A 19,043-nucleotide genomic window follows, 5' to 3' on the forward strand; every position below is an offset into this window, starting at 1 on the left:
GTGTGCGTGTGTGTGGTAAAGGTGCATGTCATTGTGATGGATGTCTCTAGGTTAATTACCCTGGGCAGTCTCATTAGAGGTGGGGGAGAGTGACACCAACCTGGGCGCTAATCAGATCCAGCTAATAAATAATTAATGACCAAAAAACAACGTTGGAAGTAAGGGCTTGTCAAAAGACAGGGAATTCAAAATGAGCATCAGCACTTCACCTGTGCACGAACAAGGTTTTCCAGCACACAGCTTTGATACCTGCTATAGTACTGTATGTTGGTCTACTGTACACAACATATTTACCACTGGGCAGCTTGCTTAGGATTCTAAGCTTCTCTCAAACAGCCTAATTCATACTCTTCAGAGTGATAATACAAACCCATAGAGATCAGGCTGCATACAGAAGAATATGCAGGTCAGTATTCCATTGAATAGATCTGTTGTGTCGCACAGATCAGCCCCTAACACTGATCGCCCAATAGATCAGCTGCTCTGAACTGGGCGAATGAATAGTTGAATAGTACTCCTAATTTATATTTCACAGAGGTGGGGTACCCTGGGCCAGTGGTGGTGTCTTTGTCACTCTGAGTGGGGTCACTAGTGGCTCTGGTTCTTGTCTCAGTAGACTGACTACTGTTATATCTGTCAGCTTGGGTCTCCGTCAATGCCAGGGGCTCTGTAGGGAGTGGTGTGGCTGTACCAGGGTCAGCCACATGCCAGTGGCTGGGTGGAGGGCAAGGTTGGTGTGGTGCTGGACGGCAGGGCCCTCTCACCAGCGTCCCATGACCGTCAACACCTCTCTCTCTCCCTCCAGTTTCTTTCTCTCTCCAGCTTGTTCTCTCTCTCTCTCTCTCTCTCTCTCTCTCTCTCTCTCTCTCTCTCTCTCTCTCTCTCTCTCCATCTCTCAATGGTGCCTTCTGTTGAGTAGCGTACAGGGAGCAAGAAGAGAATGAGCCTGTTTCTCTCTCCAACCAGTGAAGAATGCAGCCTTTTGTTCACTCCGGCTCTACATGACTTTTGCTGTGCTTTCCTAACAAACTAGCCCAGGGCTAGCAACCTTAACCCAAGAATGCTGTTGTTTTGATCCAGGCCAAGCTACTGAAATAAGGTGGTATAGGACCTAGAGAGAAGAATACAGTCACTGCTGCTGTCAAAGAACTGGTGTTAATCTCACTATTTGACGACTGTGGTATCCTCTTGTGATGCATTCCCCTCTGTTGGACACGGTCACGTCCAGCTGATCCTGTAGGTCAACTTTGGCATATCACAGTGAGGGATCTCACCCCTGCTCCCACTGGTCCAACCCATTCTGCCTGTTGCATTATGGATGAGAGCGGTTCATTCCCCAGCCGCAGGGGTGCTGTATACGGCTCAGAGGATGATGACTTCATTACTACACTTGGAAGTAGAGGAGGGAGGGGAAAATGAGGGGTGGGAGGAGAAAGGTAGAGAGGGATGGGGAAAGGGAGCTAGATAAGGGGATTTCTGTTCCCTACCTCCAGCATTTTTCCTTAAGGGGAATGGAACACTTTTACTTTTACAGTAGCATTACAGTAACTGACAACTCCAATGAAGCTGTCACTCTGGGGATGCTCATCTTTCCTGCACTGTCTCTCTTTTACTGCATTGCATATAATGGAAAGATGCACTTATCAACATACTATACTATTGCTCATATTTTTACTGGATATATACTGAAGGTTTCTTTTTCTAAAATAAATCCAGTGTCATAGCCTTCTAACATTGTGATGAAGTTACCAGTACAAGATCTGTTGCTATGGGTTTGGGTGTAAAAAAAGAGGATGTTCATGTGTGTGGAAAAAGTGTGTTGTGGCTGGGTAGGTTGTTGACAGTGCAGTGTGTGCGTGTGTGCGTGTGTGTGTGGTGTGTGTGTGTGTGTGTTTGTTTGTATAGCTGCGTTGTTGTTTTGGCAGGTTAAGATGTTGACAGTGCAGTGTGTGTGTGTGTGTGTGTGTGTGTGTGTGTGTGTGTGTGTGTGTGTGTGTGTTGGCAGGCTAGTGCAGTGACAGTGCAGTTCTACTCCTAGCTCTGGCTCTGTTGGCCCAGACGGAGTGGGGACAGAGAGGCCAGTGACAGGAACAGGCCTGGAGGACAGAGCCAGGAGGAATCTGGCATGTGAGTGTGTTTGTGTGTGTGTGTGTGTGTGTGTGTGTGTGTGTGTGTGTGTGTGTGTGTGTGTGTGTGAGAGAGAGAGAGAGAGAGAGAGAGAGAGAGAATGTGTGTGTGTGTGTGAGTGTGTGTGTGAGAGAGAGCGAGAGAGAGAGAGAGAGAGAGAGAGAGAGAGAGGAGTGTGAGAGATGCATTCTACTAATGTCTCTGAGAGGAGAAAGGGGAAATGCGGTAGAGTAAAGAGGAAGAGTATGTACACTGTATATACAGTATATTACATTGAATGACTGGGTGTGTTTCCATGAACATGTATCGTGCTATACGATAGCTATACACTGTGGTCAGCTGGTCAGAGGTCCAATACTAGCTCTGTGATGTACTGAAGCAGAGTAGTATTCTGGTCTTCTACTGTATGCATTGCTCTGTATGTATTGGGGTCGGGGTCTGGAATGAGGCAGGTTCTGCTGTGGGTGGGTTATAGTTGAGTCCAGTCTGCTGTGTGTCTGTGCAGTAGTGGAGCAGGGTGGAGGACAGGGTGGTCTCAGTGAGGAGTTTGATTTCAGCATTGATCGGGCTGGTGGAGGAAGCCATCGAACGCTCAGGCAATTCAAGGTGAATTATTCATGTCTGCCAAAGGCGGAGACGACGCCACCATCCCTGACCCACTCTGATGTTGTTGCCACGCGCCCACACACCCACACACCCACACACCCACACACTACAAGGCCATTTTTTGGCTATAATCCTTCCCTCTACTGTGTTTTGTGGATTCCCCTCCCTAACTCCTTTCCTCACATTTCTTCTGTGTCTCTGGAACGGGACCCTTGTGGTTTCTCTCTTCGCAGGATACAGAGAGGGGTTTCTATGGAAACGAGGGCGAGACAACGGACAGTTCCTGAGCCGCAAATTTATTCTGTCGGAGAGGGAGGGCGCTCTGAAGTACTTCAACAAGCATGATGTGAGTGGTTCTTTGCGCTCTCTCTCTCTCTCTCTCAAATACACACACACACACACACACACACACACACACACACACACACACACACACACAATCCCTCTCACGCTGTATTTCCAAGTGTCTGATCCCTCTGGCGCTTGGAGGTCCTGCGCTGGCCCTGCTCTAAATAACATAGCCTGGAAATGTCATGAAAATAGATCATTAAGATCTTACATTTCATATTCCTCTTCCTTCTCCCTCTCTTCATGACTTTAGCTCTTACATTGTCCATTAATAAATAATTCTTAAATCCAATAGAACTTGGTGCCAAGAAAAATTATTGTCACATAGCACCCATAGTGTTCCATAGACTGTGACCACTCCTATTCCATGTCCCCCCTCGCCTCTCCGTCCACAGGCTCGAGAGCCCAAGGCCCTCATGAAGATCCATACCCTCAACGCCACCTTCCAACCGGCCAAGATAGGCAACACCCATGGGCTTCAGATCACCTACCTGAAGGACAACAGCACCAGGAACATCTTTGTGTACCACGAGGATGGCAAGGTGACGCCTGCTAGGCATAAACTGTCTTGATTATACAGTGCCCTGCGTAAGTAATGGGTCAGTGAAGCATTCTTTCGACTTTTGGCTCTATACTCCAAATGTTTGGATTTGAAATCAACAATTACTATGAGGTTAAAGTATATGTTGTCAACTTACGGTATTGTTGTACATGTTGGTTTCACCATTCAGAACATTAAGGGCACCAAAAGTAATGGGACAGAATAATATAATGTCCAAATTAAGCAAAGGAAATTAAATGCCTGTTCAACTGCATTGACATTTTTTTGACCCAGAAAAACTCCCTAGTTGCTTTGGTAATTTGTTTTGGGTCATTGTCTTGCTGTAAAATTAAGTGCCATCCAATGAATTTGACAAGACAAGATGTTGCTGTACACTTCAGAATACATTCTGCTGCTGCCATCAACAGTTACATCATCAATTAAGACAAGTTAGCCAGTTCTAGGCAGATATACATGCCCAAATCATAATACTCCTTCCACCGTGTTTCACAGATGAGATGGTATGCTGTAAATCTTGTGCAGGTCCTTTTTTCTCCAAACTTTCCTCTTGCAATCACTCTGGTACATGCTAATATTTGTCTTATCTGTCCACAATATCTCATCTGTCCATACAAGACCTCTGCAGGCTTTCCAGGTACTTTTTAGCAAACTGTAACCTGACCTGTATCCTTTTTGAGTTTGCCCCTTGCAGTGAAACCACTGTAGTTCAGCTGATGACGTATTATGCGGATGGTAGTCTCTGACACATTCATGCCTACCTCATGGAGAGTGTTCCTGATCTGTGGGACAGTTGTTTTGGGGTTTTTCTTCATTATGGTGAGCATTCTTTGGTCATCCCCTGAAGAAGTGGTAGTTTTTTTTAATTTTTAATAATGATGTTCCAAACTTTTTCAGCAAGCCTATGTTTCTGATTTTGGTTTTGGCTGTTTTCTTTTTTTTCTTTTCCAGCCTAATAATGCCTTCCTTGACCTTCTTTGACACCTCTTTGGTCCTCATGTTGACAGACATCAAAAGCAGACTCCAAAGGCAAATGCAAAGCCTAAAATTAATACTAGACATTGACAGCTCTCTTATACCTGCACAAATGATGTGACTGAACACACCTGACTAACCAGAAACCCATGTCAAGACAATTGTCCCATTACTTCTGGTGCACAGAGGGGCACTATGTATAAGAAGTGTTGTCATTTCTAAGTTGTGAAACCAATATGAACACAAATACCATCAAATAAAATCTCTACATTAATCTCATAGTAATTGATTTAAAATTAAAACTTTTGGAGTATAGAAGAGCCAAAACAAGAAAAAATGCTTCACACGCTGGGCACTGCATATCTTGAATAGTACCCACTCCTCTCTCTGTAGGAGGCATGAGTTGCAAAACAGCTGTTGATGACAAAGCAAGAGTGTGTCTCCCTCTGCAGGACAATATCTTCAATTACATGTCGTGGCAGGAAACACCCTGAAATTTAAGATTTCTGTTCCCAGACCTGTTCCCAGTAAATAATGCTGAGATTAGTTGTCACTCTGTCTTTAAAAAAAAAAAAAACTTTCTTCAGGAAATGGTGGACTGGTTTAACGGGATCAGAGCAGCCAGGTTTCACTACCTGCAGGTGGCTTTCCCCGGGGCCCATGATGCTGATGTGAGTCAGACACACACACACACACACACACACACACACACACACACACACACACACACACACACACACACACACACACACACACACACACACACACACACACACACACACACACACACACTAATCCATTTGCCTTTGTTCTCATATCTGTCCAGTTGGTGCCAAAGCTAACAAGGAACTACATTAAGGAGGGCTACATGGAGAAGACAGGTCCAAAAGTGAAGTGGTTTAGTTCTACCAGTAACACCCAGCGCTGAAGAGCTACTAACCTGTCTTATGGCTGTAATGTTAAACGTTATCATGCTAATAATGGCCATGTACAGCCACAAGTCTCTTGCCTGCCTAACCCTAATTTGCAATTTTGACAATGTTTTAAATGCATCCAGTATTTGATCCTGATGGCCATTAGTTATTGTGATACTGCATCAACAACACAGTGGCAGAATGCCCTGCTTCAGTCCTTAGACTATTCTGTTTCTTTCTGACAGCACACAGAGGGCTTCAAGAAGAGATGGTTCACTATGGATGACAGGAGACTCATGTACTTCAAAGATCCCCTGGTAAGCCTGGGTTTACCCTGGTTAAATTAGATGCAACTTAATATGAATCCAACAGGTGGCACTGTTTCACTTCAATAGAGAATGTGCTTTTTCTGCATGTCATATACCCACACACCCTTATACACAAATAAACCGAGCCACCACCCCCCCCCCCCACCCCATCTCTAAGGATGCCTATGCGCGTGGTGAGGTGTTTATAGGGAGTAAAGAGAACAGCTATACCGTGCTTCCCGGCCTGCCCCCGTCCACCCAGGGATACCACTGGCAGTTTGGAATCACCATAGTAACGCCGGACAGGAAGTTCTTGTTTGTCTGCGAGACAGAGGAGGAGCAGAGGGATTGGATGGCTTCCTTCCAGAGCGTGGTCAACCGCCCCATGCTGCCTCAGGAGTATGCAGGTAGCCCCACCCACACTATAGTCAGATTAACACCTTATACCAACACCTATACCTTATACATACCTTAGTACTAGACCTTATTCCTAAACCCTGGCAGGTTCTCTCTTGAGTTATGGCTGGTTATGACTCAGGATATCTAGTATGTTACTACTTATGACCAAGTCATTTTCTCCTTCTCCTTCATTGGTGCTTTGTGGATTTTGATTTGAACAAACACATTCTATAGTGGCTGAGCTGAATTCTCGGGGTCAAGTTCAATGAGTTATTATGCATTTTGCTCTCTGCAGTGGAGGCCCACTTCAAGCACAAACCATGAGAGCCAGACTGTCTCTTCCCCGTGCAGAGGACCCATCATGTATTCTGGATAAAAGAAGGATGAACTACATCAGTGTGTGTTACCACAGAGGGGTAAACGAGGGTTGGAGACAAAGACTCCAGTAAGAGCTGCTATTATACCTTGCCAAACTCTCTCCCACCTTCCCACATTTCCACCAGACTCACCTCAGCTTCGTGCCAACCTTGTCCTCTACGACTCTGAATGGCTCTTCATCCCATGTTGTAGAGTTGGACTATTGTAATGCATATCATATCATAAAGTCATCCGTAATGCAGTTGTTATGAGAAAATAACTTATTTATAAAAAATACATGTGATGGTAATGTTGACTTCTGTCCAAAATGGCCTGGAGTAATGTCCCTTGCTGGTTGGAGTTGGACTTACTTGATTATTGATTACTTGACCCATTATTTACCAACGTATTTGAGGCTGGAATCAAGTAGACATTTCACAAACAGTGGGAAGTGACTCAGTGTGATTAGGGCATTTGTCTCACACACTCCCTCTGTCTCTCTTGGTTTCCACAGACAAACATTCACACTCAACAGGACTGTCAAAAACTGAGAAACAGAAAATACTTGTGCAGTATTGGTGCAGATATATTCATGTATTTATTTATGGTACAGGTAGATTTATTTATGGGCAGGTACAGGAACCACATTGTTTTATTTCTTTTTTAATACGCATTGTGATTTAATTTGAGTATAAGAACCTGTAAAACATACCTAAAGGGGAAATCATTCTAATTTAAATACAAAAACTGTTTCTGATTATCTATTTTTTTGAAATATTGTTCTTTCTGTGCTATTACCTTTTTTGTCCAACAGAGGGAGATACAGTCAAAGCTTTAAACATACTATACTGTGCACAGAACTGTGTTTGGATCATTGCTAGAGTCCTCTTTAGTGCTGTGTGACAGATGTGTCTTGTACCTTTTATTGTATTTAACTTGAATTTACAAGAAAGTTGTTGCACACTGAAGAATAGTAAAACGTCATGGGTGGTAACAATACATTGCCTGGACATGTAGTTTCGAAGGGCAAAATATTATGTAAATACTGTATATTTAATTTTCTGTTTCTATGGATGTTGATGGTCAATAAATGAACCGAAAGCAGAACAAGAATCTGACTCTGAGAATGACTTGTGAAGGCTACTACCGTGACTGCGAACACTACAGAGAACAATCATAGAAAACATTGCGACAGCCTAATTTCCGGTCAATTAAAAATGAACCCATTCCAAAGATCCTTGGACCAAGATTTTTTAAAAGATATTATTTTGATAAAACATTTAAAGATGACAAACACGATATATACACACAACATATCCATATATCTAGAATATAAAGCAGCGAAAAGTAGCCTACCAATGCTTCAAACAACTATGAAACAATACTGCAGCTTTAAAGATAATATTGCAAACAATAATATGGGTTTCCTTTCCTCGTTGTTCTAAATTACTGTACATTCTAAATTACTGTACAACACTTTACACTTCAACTACCTAAAGAGGTTTTCCCTCATTTCAGCTGTTTCTCCCTTATGTTTTCTGCAGGTTCCAGACTTCATCTCCAAGCTTTGTCTACATTGAAAGTGCTACAGTAATATAAATCTAAGGAACAAAACATGAATATACTGGCAGGAAAAAAAAGCTAATAATAAACTCAATATTTTACATATTGTTATTCAAAATGAGAATTTTTCAAAATATACATATTCTTAAACCTTCCTCTGTTTTTAACTAAACTATTTTAAAAACTTGATTGACTGTATATGATTGGACTTTAGACCTGTCTGTAGGAGACAGGGGAAGTGGCCTTCAAGTGATGTAGCCATGGAGACACGCCCAGAGCTCCCACACTACACAGGTCCAGTGTTTGGGTCAGGGGGTAAGGAGATGACCAGGGATCCATCCTGCCAGGGAGGTGTGGAGGAGATCTCTCCCATCCACCAATGCCCTTCCCTGGGACAGCTCCCATCCCTGGTCCCTTCTCACCCCCAAACACCCAAGCCCTGACCCAGGCTCTTTATCCTTTCTATGGCTGATCCTCTGGGGGTCAGATAAAACTCTGTATCCTGGATGTTTAAGGAGCAATTTTCATTGGCACTGACTTCCAATTTCAATCAATCTCCTGCAATCCTTTTGGAATGAGACACAACAGAACACACTGGAATGAGTACATCAGATTGGTACATACTATTTGTCTGTGTCAATGTTTGAACTATAATGTTGAATCAATGTTTTGAAAGACACATTCCTCTGCATTCCCTAAAGGGTGATCTTGCTTGTTCAATACCAGCATATAGTAAAGATAATGCTGGTGAGTTGAGGTGGCTGAAAGAGCCTGTGTATGACTGACAGCTATACTGATCCATGTTGCCACTGACATAGAACCTTGACTCTACCGCGTAGATTCACCCAGATTTGCACAGGGACACATTCATACAATGAGACGTACTGGACATTCTTCCATCCATACAGATGAAACTAAAAGAGGCTGAAATGAGAAGACATATGTAAAGAGACGCAGCCCATGTAAGACATGGGGATATGAGGTTATTCAATGGCAGGGGTTATATACAGTATAGTACTGTGACAGAGGACCGTATTGGGGAGGGGGGGGTTCAGAGGTAGGAATGAAATAAAAGGAATTCACACAGTGATGGGGTAAGAGTGAAGCCTGGATTTAGGCATACATTCACAGCTGCAGGAAGAGGTGGGTCAGTGTGGGAGCAGTGCTTTCCCGGAACACAGGAGGAGGAGGGGGATGAGGAGGGGGATGAGGAGGGAGATAACCCACAGATTCAAATACTAGCATCTGAGACACTTTCAGAGGGAATAGAAAAGACAAAATGAAGGAAGGGCAGACACGGTGGTCACACAGATGCACAGTAGCTATACCTGACACCCCATTTCTCAGACTCAGGCCACATGGAGTGACAGTGTCTCACACACACACACACACACACACACACACACACACACACACACACACACACACACACACACACACACACACACACACACACACACACACAATGAATGACCCAAATGTGGCAGGTTTAGGACCTGCAGCAGCCAGCACTCTTCATCTCCTTGTTGACGTAGTCCTGGAGCTTAAACTTCTCACTAGGCTCTTTCATTGACCTGTGCTTCAGCTCTCTGTGAGAGAGAGATAAGAGTACGAGGGGAAGACAGGAGAGGAGAGGGTGAGAGGAGCAGGGGAGAGGGGCAGGGGAGAGGAGCAGGGGAGAGGAGCAGGGGAGAGACAATTATGGAGAGAAAAGTAGGTGAGACAAGGAGCAGGAAGAATTGTAAGAAATACGATGGAGTTCCAGTAGGAGGCAAACTGCTTCTCATCACACTAATCAACACATTCAGGAGGTACTGTAGGAAGGAAGGTTGTCCCATTTCTCACCTATCACCTCCACTACTCCTATATTGTGGCATACTCACTTGGCCACAGCAGTGAAGGCTAGCTCCACGTTGAGGCCTGACTTAGCACTGGTCTCCATGTACGGAACCCCAAACTCCTGCACGCGCACAACACAAAAGAAAGAAGATACACTTGTTTTATCGTAACCTTTGACCCTGGAGGTAACATCTCCAACATGTACTGGCAGCCTACTTGGAAGTAATACACATGAATATACAATAGCAACAACACCTCAGCAGCCAGGGGGAGATTATAATATATAGTATCTCACATTAAAACAAATATGTAGAATTGTTGATTCTGCAGTGGATAAATGAGAACCATGATTCTGCAGTGGATAAACGAGAATATAATGTGACAAAGTGTGTCCCAGTCAGTGTGGTGACTGGGGAATTTGTCTTTAGCCCAGAATAATGACTTACACAATGTGTTTTTCTCTCTCGCAGACAACACCTAGAGAACGTTAGCACCAGCTGTATGCCTTCAATCTTTGAAGAATACATACATTCCTTTTCTATAGTAGAGTCATACATCTCATAAACTGAGCCATCCATTTTCTTATTTATCTTGTATTTTTGCAGATGGTGCATTTTCCCCACAACAGTAAAAATCAATAGCAATCTGACCATGGAAATACTGAGTCATGGCAGGGGGGGGGGGGGGAAGGGGGAGAGAGAACAAGAGAGAGAGAGAGAGAGAGAGAGAGAGAGAGAGAGAGAGAGAGAGAGAGAGAGAGAGAGAGATGGCAAGCATTGACTAGGATATTATTATCTCTGTATGACAATTTGCACCTGAAATGATATACTATCTTTCCACAGTATGAGGCAACTGGTCTTTTTTTTTTTCCAACCCTCCTGACACTCACCTTGGCCAATCTCTCACCATCCTCTCTCTTCACCACCCTCTCCTGTGTGGCATCAGCCTGGGGACATAGACAGAGACAGAAGAGATTGACAGATAGCATAAGTCACCACAATGCCACAGGCTTGCAGAATGCACTTGTTTGCCCTAAACTCGCATTGTTATAGGGAGGATACTTAATGAGGCTAGAATCTGTGTTAGAATTCTGATAGAGGATGAATCACTAGACTAAGCTCCTGGGCTATGGACATCTGTTCTCAGTTCTTACTAGTATACTGTGTGTACTGGATCTATTTTAGTCATAATCATAATATAATATAAAGTCTGTTACACTACTCCTGCATATTGCCTTATCTGTTGTTGTGTCTGTGTGCAGCTGTCTGGTTGGACTTAGGTTGTATTAGATACAGTAGGACATCCCAGGAGAGTAGAGAATATACAGTAGTTGTTGTTTTGGATAGTGAATACATTATTATGAAAAAATTAAGATCCACCAAGCACTCCTTTGCTTGCAAATTGTTGTTGTGTCTGTATGTTGTTGTGTCTGTATATTGTTGTGTCTGTATGTTGTTGTGTCTGTATGTTGTTGTGTCTGTATGTTGTTGTGTCTGTATATTGTTGTGTCTGTATGTTGTTGTGTCTGTATATTGTTGTGTCTGTATGTTGTTGTGTCTGTATATTGTTGTGTCTGTATGTTGTTGTGTCTGTATGTTGTTGTGTCTATATATTGTTGTGTCTTTATGTTGTTGTGCTTGCACTGCCGTCTGACGACAGGTGTGTCTGGATTTAGGGATTTCACAGGATGCCTCACCTTGTTGCCCAGCAGCATCAGGACCACATCCTGCTGGGCGTACTCATGGATCTCTGTCAGCCAGGCCTGAGAAGACGAGCACAGAGACAGAGGAACGACAGAGGAGAGAAGAAGTCAGGAGACAGAAGCCAAGAGACACCTATTTTTAGGACAGTAGGGGCATCCAATCCAATAAGATATGAGGAGCGACATGGAGAGACGCTGTGGGATTTGAAAGATTATTAAGAAGTGGAGGAGAGATACGCAGAGAAATGCAGCCGGCCCGAGAGACGCTGAGAAAGGTTGAGGCCAAGACAAGGACACAGAGAAAGGACCAGTCTGTGAATAAGAGAGAGAGAGAGAGAAGGAGTACTTGGGGCAGAGGAATGAAAGCGAGAGAGAGAGAGAGAGGGAGAGAGAGAGAGAGAGAGAGTGTGTGTGTGTAAACAAACATTGAGCATCAATAGACTAATAAAAAGCCTCCCCCTGCATCCTTGGACAAGACATAAGGGAAATTATAAAGCTTTATGAAATTCTAACGTAGAGCACCAACCCACACAATCATCACCTGCCAATCTTGACACCTCATCACAACAATAACAATAGTCCTGTCTATAGCCTACCAAGCAGCAATGACCAGGCCATCCATCCAGACATTGTTAATAGGTTTTAAATCGACTGGGGCACAGACCCGCCCGTGCCAAAATAATATCCCTCATCTCAGCACTCCAGGGCGGCATAGCACCATTACAATGCTTAATTGTACCCCCAGTGAAATACTCCATATTGGCTTTCTGACTACCACAGCAGTCAATCCTTTTCTTCTTTTGCCCATTGACCAAGAGCTGTTTCCCCAGGTTGAGTCTGTTGTAATTACTTCTGTTGATGTCACAATGATTTAACCCAGTGATTTAACCCTGGTGACATCATCAAGTCAGGGTCAGATCAATGCCACTGAGACAGTGTGGGAGAGGCACAGGAGACGGACATACTCACACACACGCACACACACACACACGCATGCATGCACACGACACACACATGCATGCACACACACGACACACACACACACACACACACGCATGCACGCACGCACACACACGACACACACACGCACACACACAAACGCACACCCACACACACGCACACACACACACACACACACACACGCACACACACACACACACACACACACACACACACACACACACACACACACACACACACACACACACTGACTCTAAGCTGAACCCACCTGAGACTCTACTGGATAAACAGTGATGAAATATGAGTGAGTGTACAGCTGAATAACAATATGAAGTCCACCAGTGTCCCATGTTGACCACATATCAGTGAGGCAAAATTATTATTATTAAACCTTTATTTAAGAGGGCCAGTGAGGCAAAAATAATACAACCGCAGAAAATGTAATTTGTTACCACCTTCGTCACATACTGATGTCCTGTAGCGACGGGCTTATTACAGCCTCTCACACCAGGGGTCGCAAGGGGATGGAGAATAGGAAAGGAGGCTTCTCAAGATGATTGGTTCGCAGCCAAGAGCCCAGTTCAATATGTGACAGTTCAAAACGTGTGTCTGCCCTCAGATTAACCCACCATCCTCATCTGTAACCTACTCACACCAGCCCACCTCAACACAGGGAGCTCCCACTATCCTGCCCATCTGGTCCCCAAGGGACCTAGACACATCAAAGAGAATGATGCATGAGCTGTAACAAGCCTACCCGATTAGCATTGCACAGCCATACTGATACAGGTACAGGTGCACGGTGGAAATAGCTTTTTCTAAATCACTTTAAAAAAAAAAGAAGAACAGCTTAAAGTACTGATCGGAAAAAAATAGTAATGATGTTACAATGTTAAAAAACAAAAACCTTGCCGCACACACACACACTCTCATAGACATCAGTAGAATTACCCCTATTCCCTATCCGATTACTTCACAAGCAAATGTATTTCAGCTGTTACGAATGTCACCAACCCGCCCTCTGAAGTTCTCTTTTCAACCCCCTGTTTCATTGGTGCGATAGTTGATTGTCAAATGTTAATTTAACAGAAAGGGCAATATTACTCATGGCAGCATTGTGTATGATGACACTCTGGTGAATAGGATTGTGATGGGCTGCTGTTTTACATGCAAAGCAGGGTGCTCTGTGGATGTTAAAACGCCTCCCGCTATGCTGTTATCTGGGGATAGGGAACAGCCTGTTTGAAATATGTCTGGCAGTGGGGCTTAAATAGTGTTGTTTGATGGCTATTGTTAAAGGCTTTATGTTTTGCCTGCCGCAGAGCGGTGGCAGTATTTCCATTAGCACGTCTACCAACGTGCCACTAAGCTCCCACAGTTATTTTTAACTAACCAGGATGGTTGTGTTGTTCTGCACAGCCACAACGTTCACTACTGGCAAGGGAGAGCTTCTTTTTTATTTCATTTCTGTGCTAAAGTCTAGGTGTCCCCTGTGTGTGCACCTGTGCACACACCCGTTTGGACATTTGTTGGCTGGCATAAGAGCAGAAGTGAGTGTATTGTCTTTCTCCTAAACAAATGCATCCTCAGTCACCTGAGAAGCTTAGAATGAGTGTGTTTCAAGCCTCTGAAATTAGAGTTTGTTTGTTATGTGGTTAGAGCTAATGAGGTCAGGGATATTTAGCGATTTGATCCTCTTATTCTCTAAGAAGTGGGTCTTTAGCCAAATTATCATCCAGAGGAGAGGTTCCATGGGTTTGGAGAGGGAGGGGGAGACCCAGCATCTGCAACCCAGCCTCCAGGCCACCTCTACCGGCTAGAGAAGGCCCTCTGAGAGCCTGGGTATATATAGCCAGACCCTATACAGCATTCACCCTGATAAAGATGGGGATTGGGGACATTTGTGGGATATTTGTTTGTGTTAAACATGAAAAACAAGTAGCCATTAAGAAGTAATGTCCATAGATGAGGTAACACATATGTCAACTGTTACTGGAGTCATCAATTGTGTATATTACAGAACTGAGTGGTTCAGGGACAACCACACCAGGATCAAGGACAGCTCCTACAACTCAACAGTCCTCAGTCTCACCACTCATTTAGCTATGAACAACATGACCAACATTATTGATGAAATCGATCAGTTGACATTGAGAGATTTATCACCAAATCAATATTGTATATGAGGGATTTGTGTTGAGGAATTGACATATTCTAAGTTAAAGATCATGGTACTGCTCTATTTTTGTCACTGGATTGGGTGGAATTGGTTGGAGCAGCTGAAATGTCACATCATTCATCCACAACACCCACTTTGTCATGGCTACACACTAACACACCAACACAGAACCTTTGCTTCTCCCTTACCTTGACTGCCTATTAAACACAGCTGTTCCTATTAGTACACAACACAATACAGCTACACCTGACCATTACCCAGCTAGAAGCTTTCATTATCCTCCAACCTAGCAGCCTTGAACATAAGGACCTTCACTTTTATTCCCTCACCAGAACTCAAATTTACTGGAATAAACCCTCTCTCCATCCATTCAACAGATTGCCAGTAAATGTCTCTCCTGTCATTTAGATTTGTAATGAACCATAACCAGTAATTAGACATCATTGAGCTGTTTATAGACATTATTCCCTCACGGGTAATTTCACCACCGCCATCATTATTTCCAGGTGTCACCTCCTGTGATCTATCCTTGGAGAATGGAAAATATCGTCTATCATAGAGGGGAAGAATAAAGTTGCCAGTTGAAACAGTATTCTGACTGGGAATTCCTCTATGTAGACTGGTTTCTACTCTACATACAGTAGGTAGGGGTTTAATAGGTACAGGCCGACACTTCAGTGGGGTACGTCTAAGTCCCGTCGCTGCAGAAATTTCACGGTGTGAAGTGCTGCTGAAAGCCACCTCTAAGTACAGCCCTCTGATTGGCTGTAATATCGAGCCCTCTGATTGGCTGTTAAATGCAGTTGTCTGATTGGCAGTAATATCGAGCCCTCTGATTGGCTGTTAAATACAGCCCTCTGATTGGCTGTTAAATACAGCCCTCTGATTGCCTGTAATATTGAGTTCAAATTATACAGTTAATGTTATCTTTTCTATGTTGACGTTACTTGAACATTGTATTGAGATTGTTTCTGTACCACAGTCAGTATGATGCCAGTCCACTGATTTGTGTACTGTAAACCATACTGTAAACACATACTGTGTGTACTGTAAACCATACTGTAAACACATACTGTGTGTACTGTAAACCATAGTTCTGTTCCAAATGGGACTACACACCAGCATCCTGGGCACAGCATTCTACGTGGTATGTAATTGTGGAGCCTATGTTTTACTATTCTCTGAGATGGGCCTATGATGGGAAATCTGAAGTGACTGATAGAGAGAGAGAGAGAGAGAGAACGAGTGAACAAACAAAATAACGAGAGACGGGGAGGGTAGAAGGGGGGAGGAGGAGAAATGGGTTTAGAAAATGAACAGACGTTTTAATTAACCTCTCCCTCTATCATCCCAGACTGTGGCTATGATGGCAGGGCTGAGATTAATAGGAGCAGTGTGATTAACAGCCCATTAGAAGAGCCACTGTGGCCTTGTGGTAGGTTATGAATGCTAAACAAACACACAGCTACTTACTGTACAGACTTGCTCATTCACCCGTGCCAACATGATTTAGATGGGCAAGGTCTGTTCTATATTAAGCCATTAAGTGCTTTTGAAATGATTGAAACAAAGACAACCAGAGCATCTCTCTCTCTCTCTCTCTCTCTCTCTCTCTCTCTCTCTGTCTCTCTCTCTCTCTCTCTGTCTCTCTCTCTCTCTCTCTCTCTCTCTCTCTGTCTCTCTCTTTCTCTCGATTACCCTCCCTTTTGATCTCCATACTTTCACAGACACAGCCATTTATTCTCATTACCACTGCAACGCATTCATGTTTGTCCAAAGTCATCCCTACAGCCCAAAACAAAACAGCATCCATCCATGGCTGTGAGAGAGGATCCGTTAGGTGTTTTCACAGTTAACACTGAAGGCCTACTTGAAGTAAAGCAATTAAAAGTAGAATTTCGGGGCGTGTCAGAGGCTAAATCTCCCCTTCTCTTTCCTCTCTTTCTTCCCTCCTACACTCTCGCTCCGCTTCTCTCCTTCTTCAATACGATATCTTTCTCTCCTGCTCCCTCATTCTAAGTGTTGACATCAATCCATTTTTCACGCCAGCTTTAGTGTTACAGCTCCTTTATGTCCAATTACAAGCCCTCTTATCAGGCCGGTGAAGACGAGGAGACTTGCTTTTGCCAGACACTGTAAATAATTGAAGGCATCGAATTGAGGTCCTGCTCTCCACTGCTCCCCAGACTTGAATTGACAAACATCCCTCAAAGAATACTGATACTGGTATGATGAAATGTGAAGAAAGGAAGATTTCGAAAAGCATTTTCTATAGAGATTATTAAGACGTGACCATATTGCTGAAGGTCAGTCTTTCAGGTCCACAACTATTGCTGGTTCACTGAAGAGAAGGTTGTTGGATCTCTCTCTCCATAGCCAGTCATCCAGTACCCCACGATGCACCTGGCATGGTAATGCTCCCTCATTCTGAGAGGAGGAAATGACACGTTCCTATGGTGCAATCTGGAAGTGCAAAGCAGGAAGTGTGGCACACTGGGGTTATCAGAGAGGATGGCTGCCAATTACAACAGCATGATGAGAATAGTCACCAGGGTCGTAGGGAGTGTAATGACACACTGCTGACCATGGTTAAATGGGGCTGGGCTAGGCCCTTAAGACTAAGTATCTATCTATGGCCGTATCTATGCAGTATCTATGGCCAAAGTAACATGCAGCAAATTGCGGCAGGATGGTGAGGTGGCAGAGTGGGCAATCTATTTATGGTGCCCTGGCATCAGCCACCTATTCCTCCAACAGAGAGGCAGTTGAGAAGTGCCAATGGATTAGATGGGCCAATGGATTTGATGCATTTAACGAGCTTCCCACTGCTGTCATGATTGCATAGTCACTACCTATCTTCCACCGCAGATTGAAGACCCATCTCTTCAGGCTACATCTTAACTGTCCCTCCTATAGACCTATTCATCCCCTCTACCCCCCTGTGCAAGTTTCTCTCCTGTAAATATATACATATATATATATATATATATATATAATAATCTTCCTTTCTTCTAGCATTGTGAGTGCCAATAGCCCCTGGTTTAGCATAAATATATGTTTCTTATGATGACTGATGGATAGATGATTCACTTACTTAGTCAAATGTATTTGTCAAATGTAAGTAGTTTTGGATAAAGGTGTCTGCTAAATGCCATAAATTTAATGTAAATTTAATGTCTTTAAATTTATCTCACAAACCAATAAAACCCCCAAACATGTCATGAAATGTTGTCAAAAACAAATGTAATTTCTGCAAATGTATTTTTTGTTGAATGCTGTAACTGGACGAAATTGTAGATCAGTACATCTACTATAGTACTTTTGTACTCGGAAAAGCAGTGTGTTAGTGTGGTGGAATTCTAAGTTAAAATACTTAAAATAATAAAATGTCAAAGACTAGAGCTGATGGTTTATTCAGAGACTTTTATTACGAGTAACAAAAGCTGAGGTGGTTCGCGAAGCATCTCCCTTCTTTCTCCCAAATACACCATGTTTATACATTTCAAATGTAGGTTCCATCCCCCATATGCAAATCATTTACACTTCCTGGCTGTTCGCCACCAATATCATTCACCCGGTTCCTATACCTCGTCACAGCCTGGTTTCCCCTCCCATTTCTAAAGATAGTTCTCGGGATGGTGCAATATTGGTGGTGAGCTCATCGTAATGATCACAAGAATATTAGTACTGTGGTTCTAGTGCTTGGTACCGATGAACCTCCCTTCACCTACCGACCGCACTGTTATCAGTGTCTCCATAAATCGTCACTCCCTTGGTTTCCATAACTCACTTTTGGCTTCTTTGTCCTGTCCCACATGGAATGTCCACAAGTGGTTAACATTACATCACCCCCTGCACTCACCACCACCTCCTGCCCTCCATGCTCTGGTCATCTGCCTCCTCCAAGCTCCGATCCCCACATGCAACCTCCAAGAACCTCTCCACATCACTCCCCTCAACAAATCAACCTCTGGCCATCTCCCGGTCCTACTCCCTCTGTACATCAACCTGTCCTCCCATGGAACATCCACAATTGGCCTCCTTGTCCTGTCCTATGTGGAATGTTCGCTCTTTATTTGCTATAGAAATTGACCATATTAGATGGAGAGTATGTTAGAGAGAGAGAGAGATACAGTTGGAACGAAAGTGAAAGTCTTCCTCTCACACACACAGGGACTCCCCCAGATTCCCATCAGAGTGACTGATG

General features: G+C 43.7%; 2 protein-coding genes across 3 annotated transcripts in view; one reads left to right on the plus strand and one right to left on the minus strand.

The window, feature by feature from the left end:
- LOC310809776 (arf-GAP with dual PH domain-containing protein 1-like) overlaps positions 1-8,304 on the plus strand; it is a 17,557-nt gene extending 9,253 nt beyond the window's left edge. The window contains exons 5-12 of one of the 2 annotated variants that reach the window (XR_014554412.1): positions 2,967-3,079; positions 3,477-3,623; positions 5,203-5,286; positions 5,442-5,504; positions 5,775-5,846; positions 6,016-6,244; positions 6,532-6,681; positions 7,108-8,304. Coding sequence is in view for 1 of the 2 variants with exons in the window: in XM_083677232.1 (XP_083533358.1) it covers positions 2,967-3,079; positions 3,477-3,623; positions 5,203-5,286; positions 5,442-5,504; positions 5,775-5,846; positions 6,016-6,244; positions 6,532-6,560 (737 nt within the window). In the remaining variant the exon portion in view is untranslated. Of the gene's footprint in view, positions 1-2,966; positions 3,080-3,476; positions 3,624-5,202; positions 5,287-5,441; positions 5,505-5,774; positions 5,847-6,015; positions 6,245-6,531 lie in introns of both variants that reach the window. The other variant, XM_083677232.1, reaches the window with a different exon arrangement.
- A 1,341-nt stretch (positions 8,305-9,645) lies between these two features.
- The window catches only part of LOC310809180 (ras-related protein Rab-26-like), a gene marked incomplete at both ends in the record, with an annotated part of 51,818 nt that continues 42,420 nt past the window's right edge, over positions 9,646-19,043 (minus strand). The window contains 4 exons of the mRNA XM_083676367.1: positions 9,646-9,745; positions 10,040-10,116; positions 10,885-10,941; positions 11,692-11,757. Coding sequence (XP_083532493.1) covers positions 9,646-9,745; positions 10,040-10,116; positions 10,885-10,941; positions 11,692-11,757 — 300 coding nt within the window. The remainder of the gene's footprint in view (positions 9,746-10,039; positions 10,117-10,884; positions 10,942-11,691; positions 11,758-19,043) is intronic.

The sequence above is a fragment of the Argentina silus genome (genome assembly GCF_951799395.1).
Source record: "Argentina silus genome assembly, chromosome: 9".
NCBI lineage: Eukaryota > Metazoa > Chordata > Actinopteri > Argentiniformes > Argentinidae > Argentina > Argentina silus.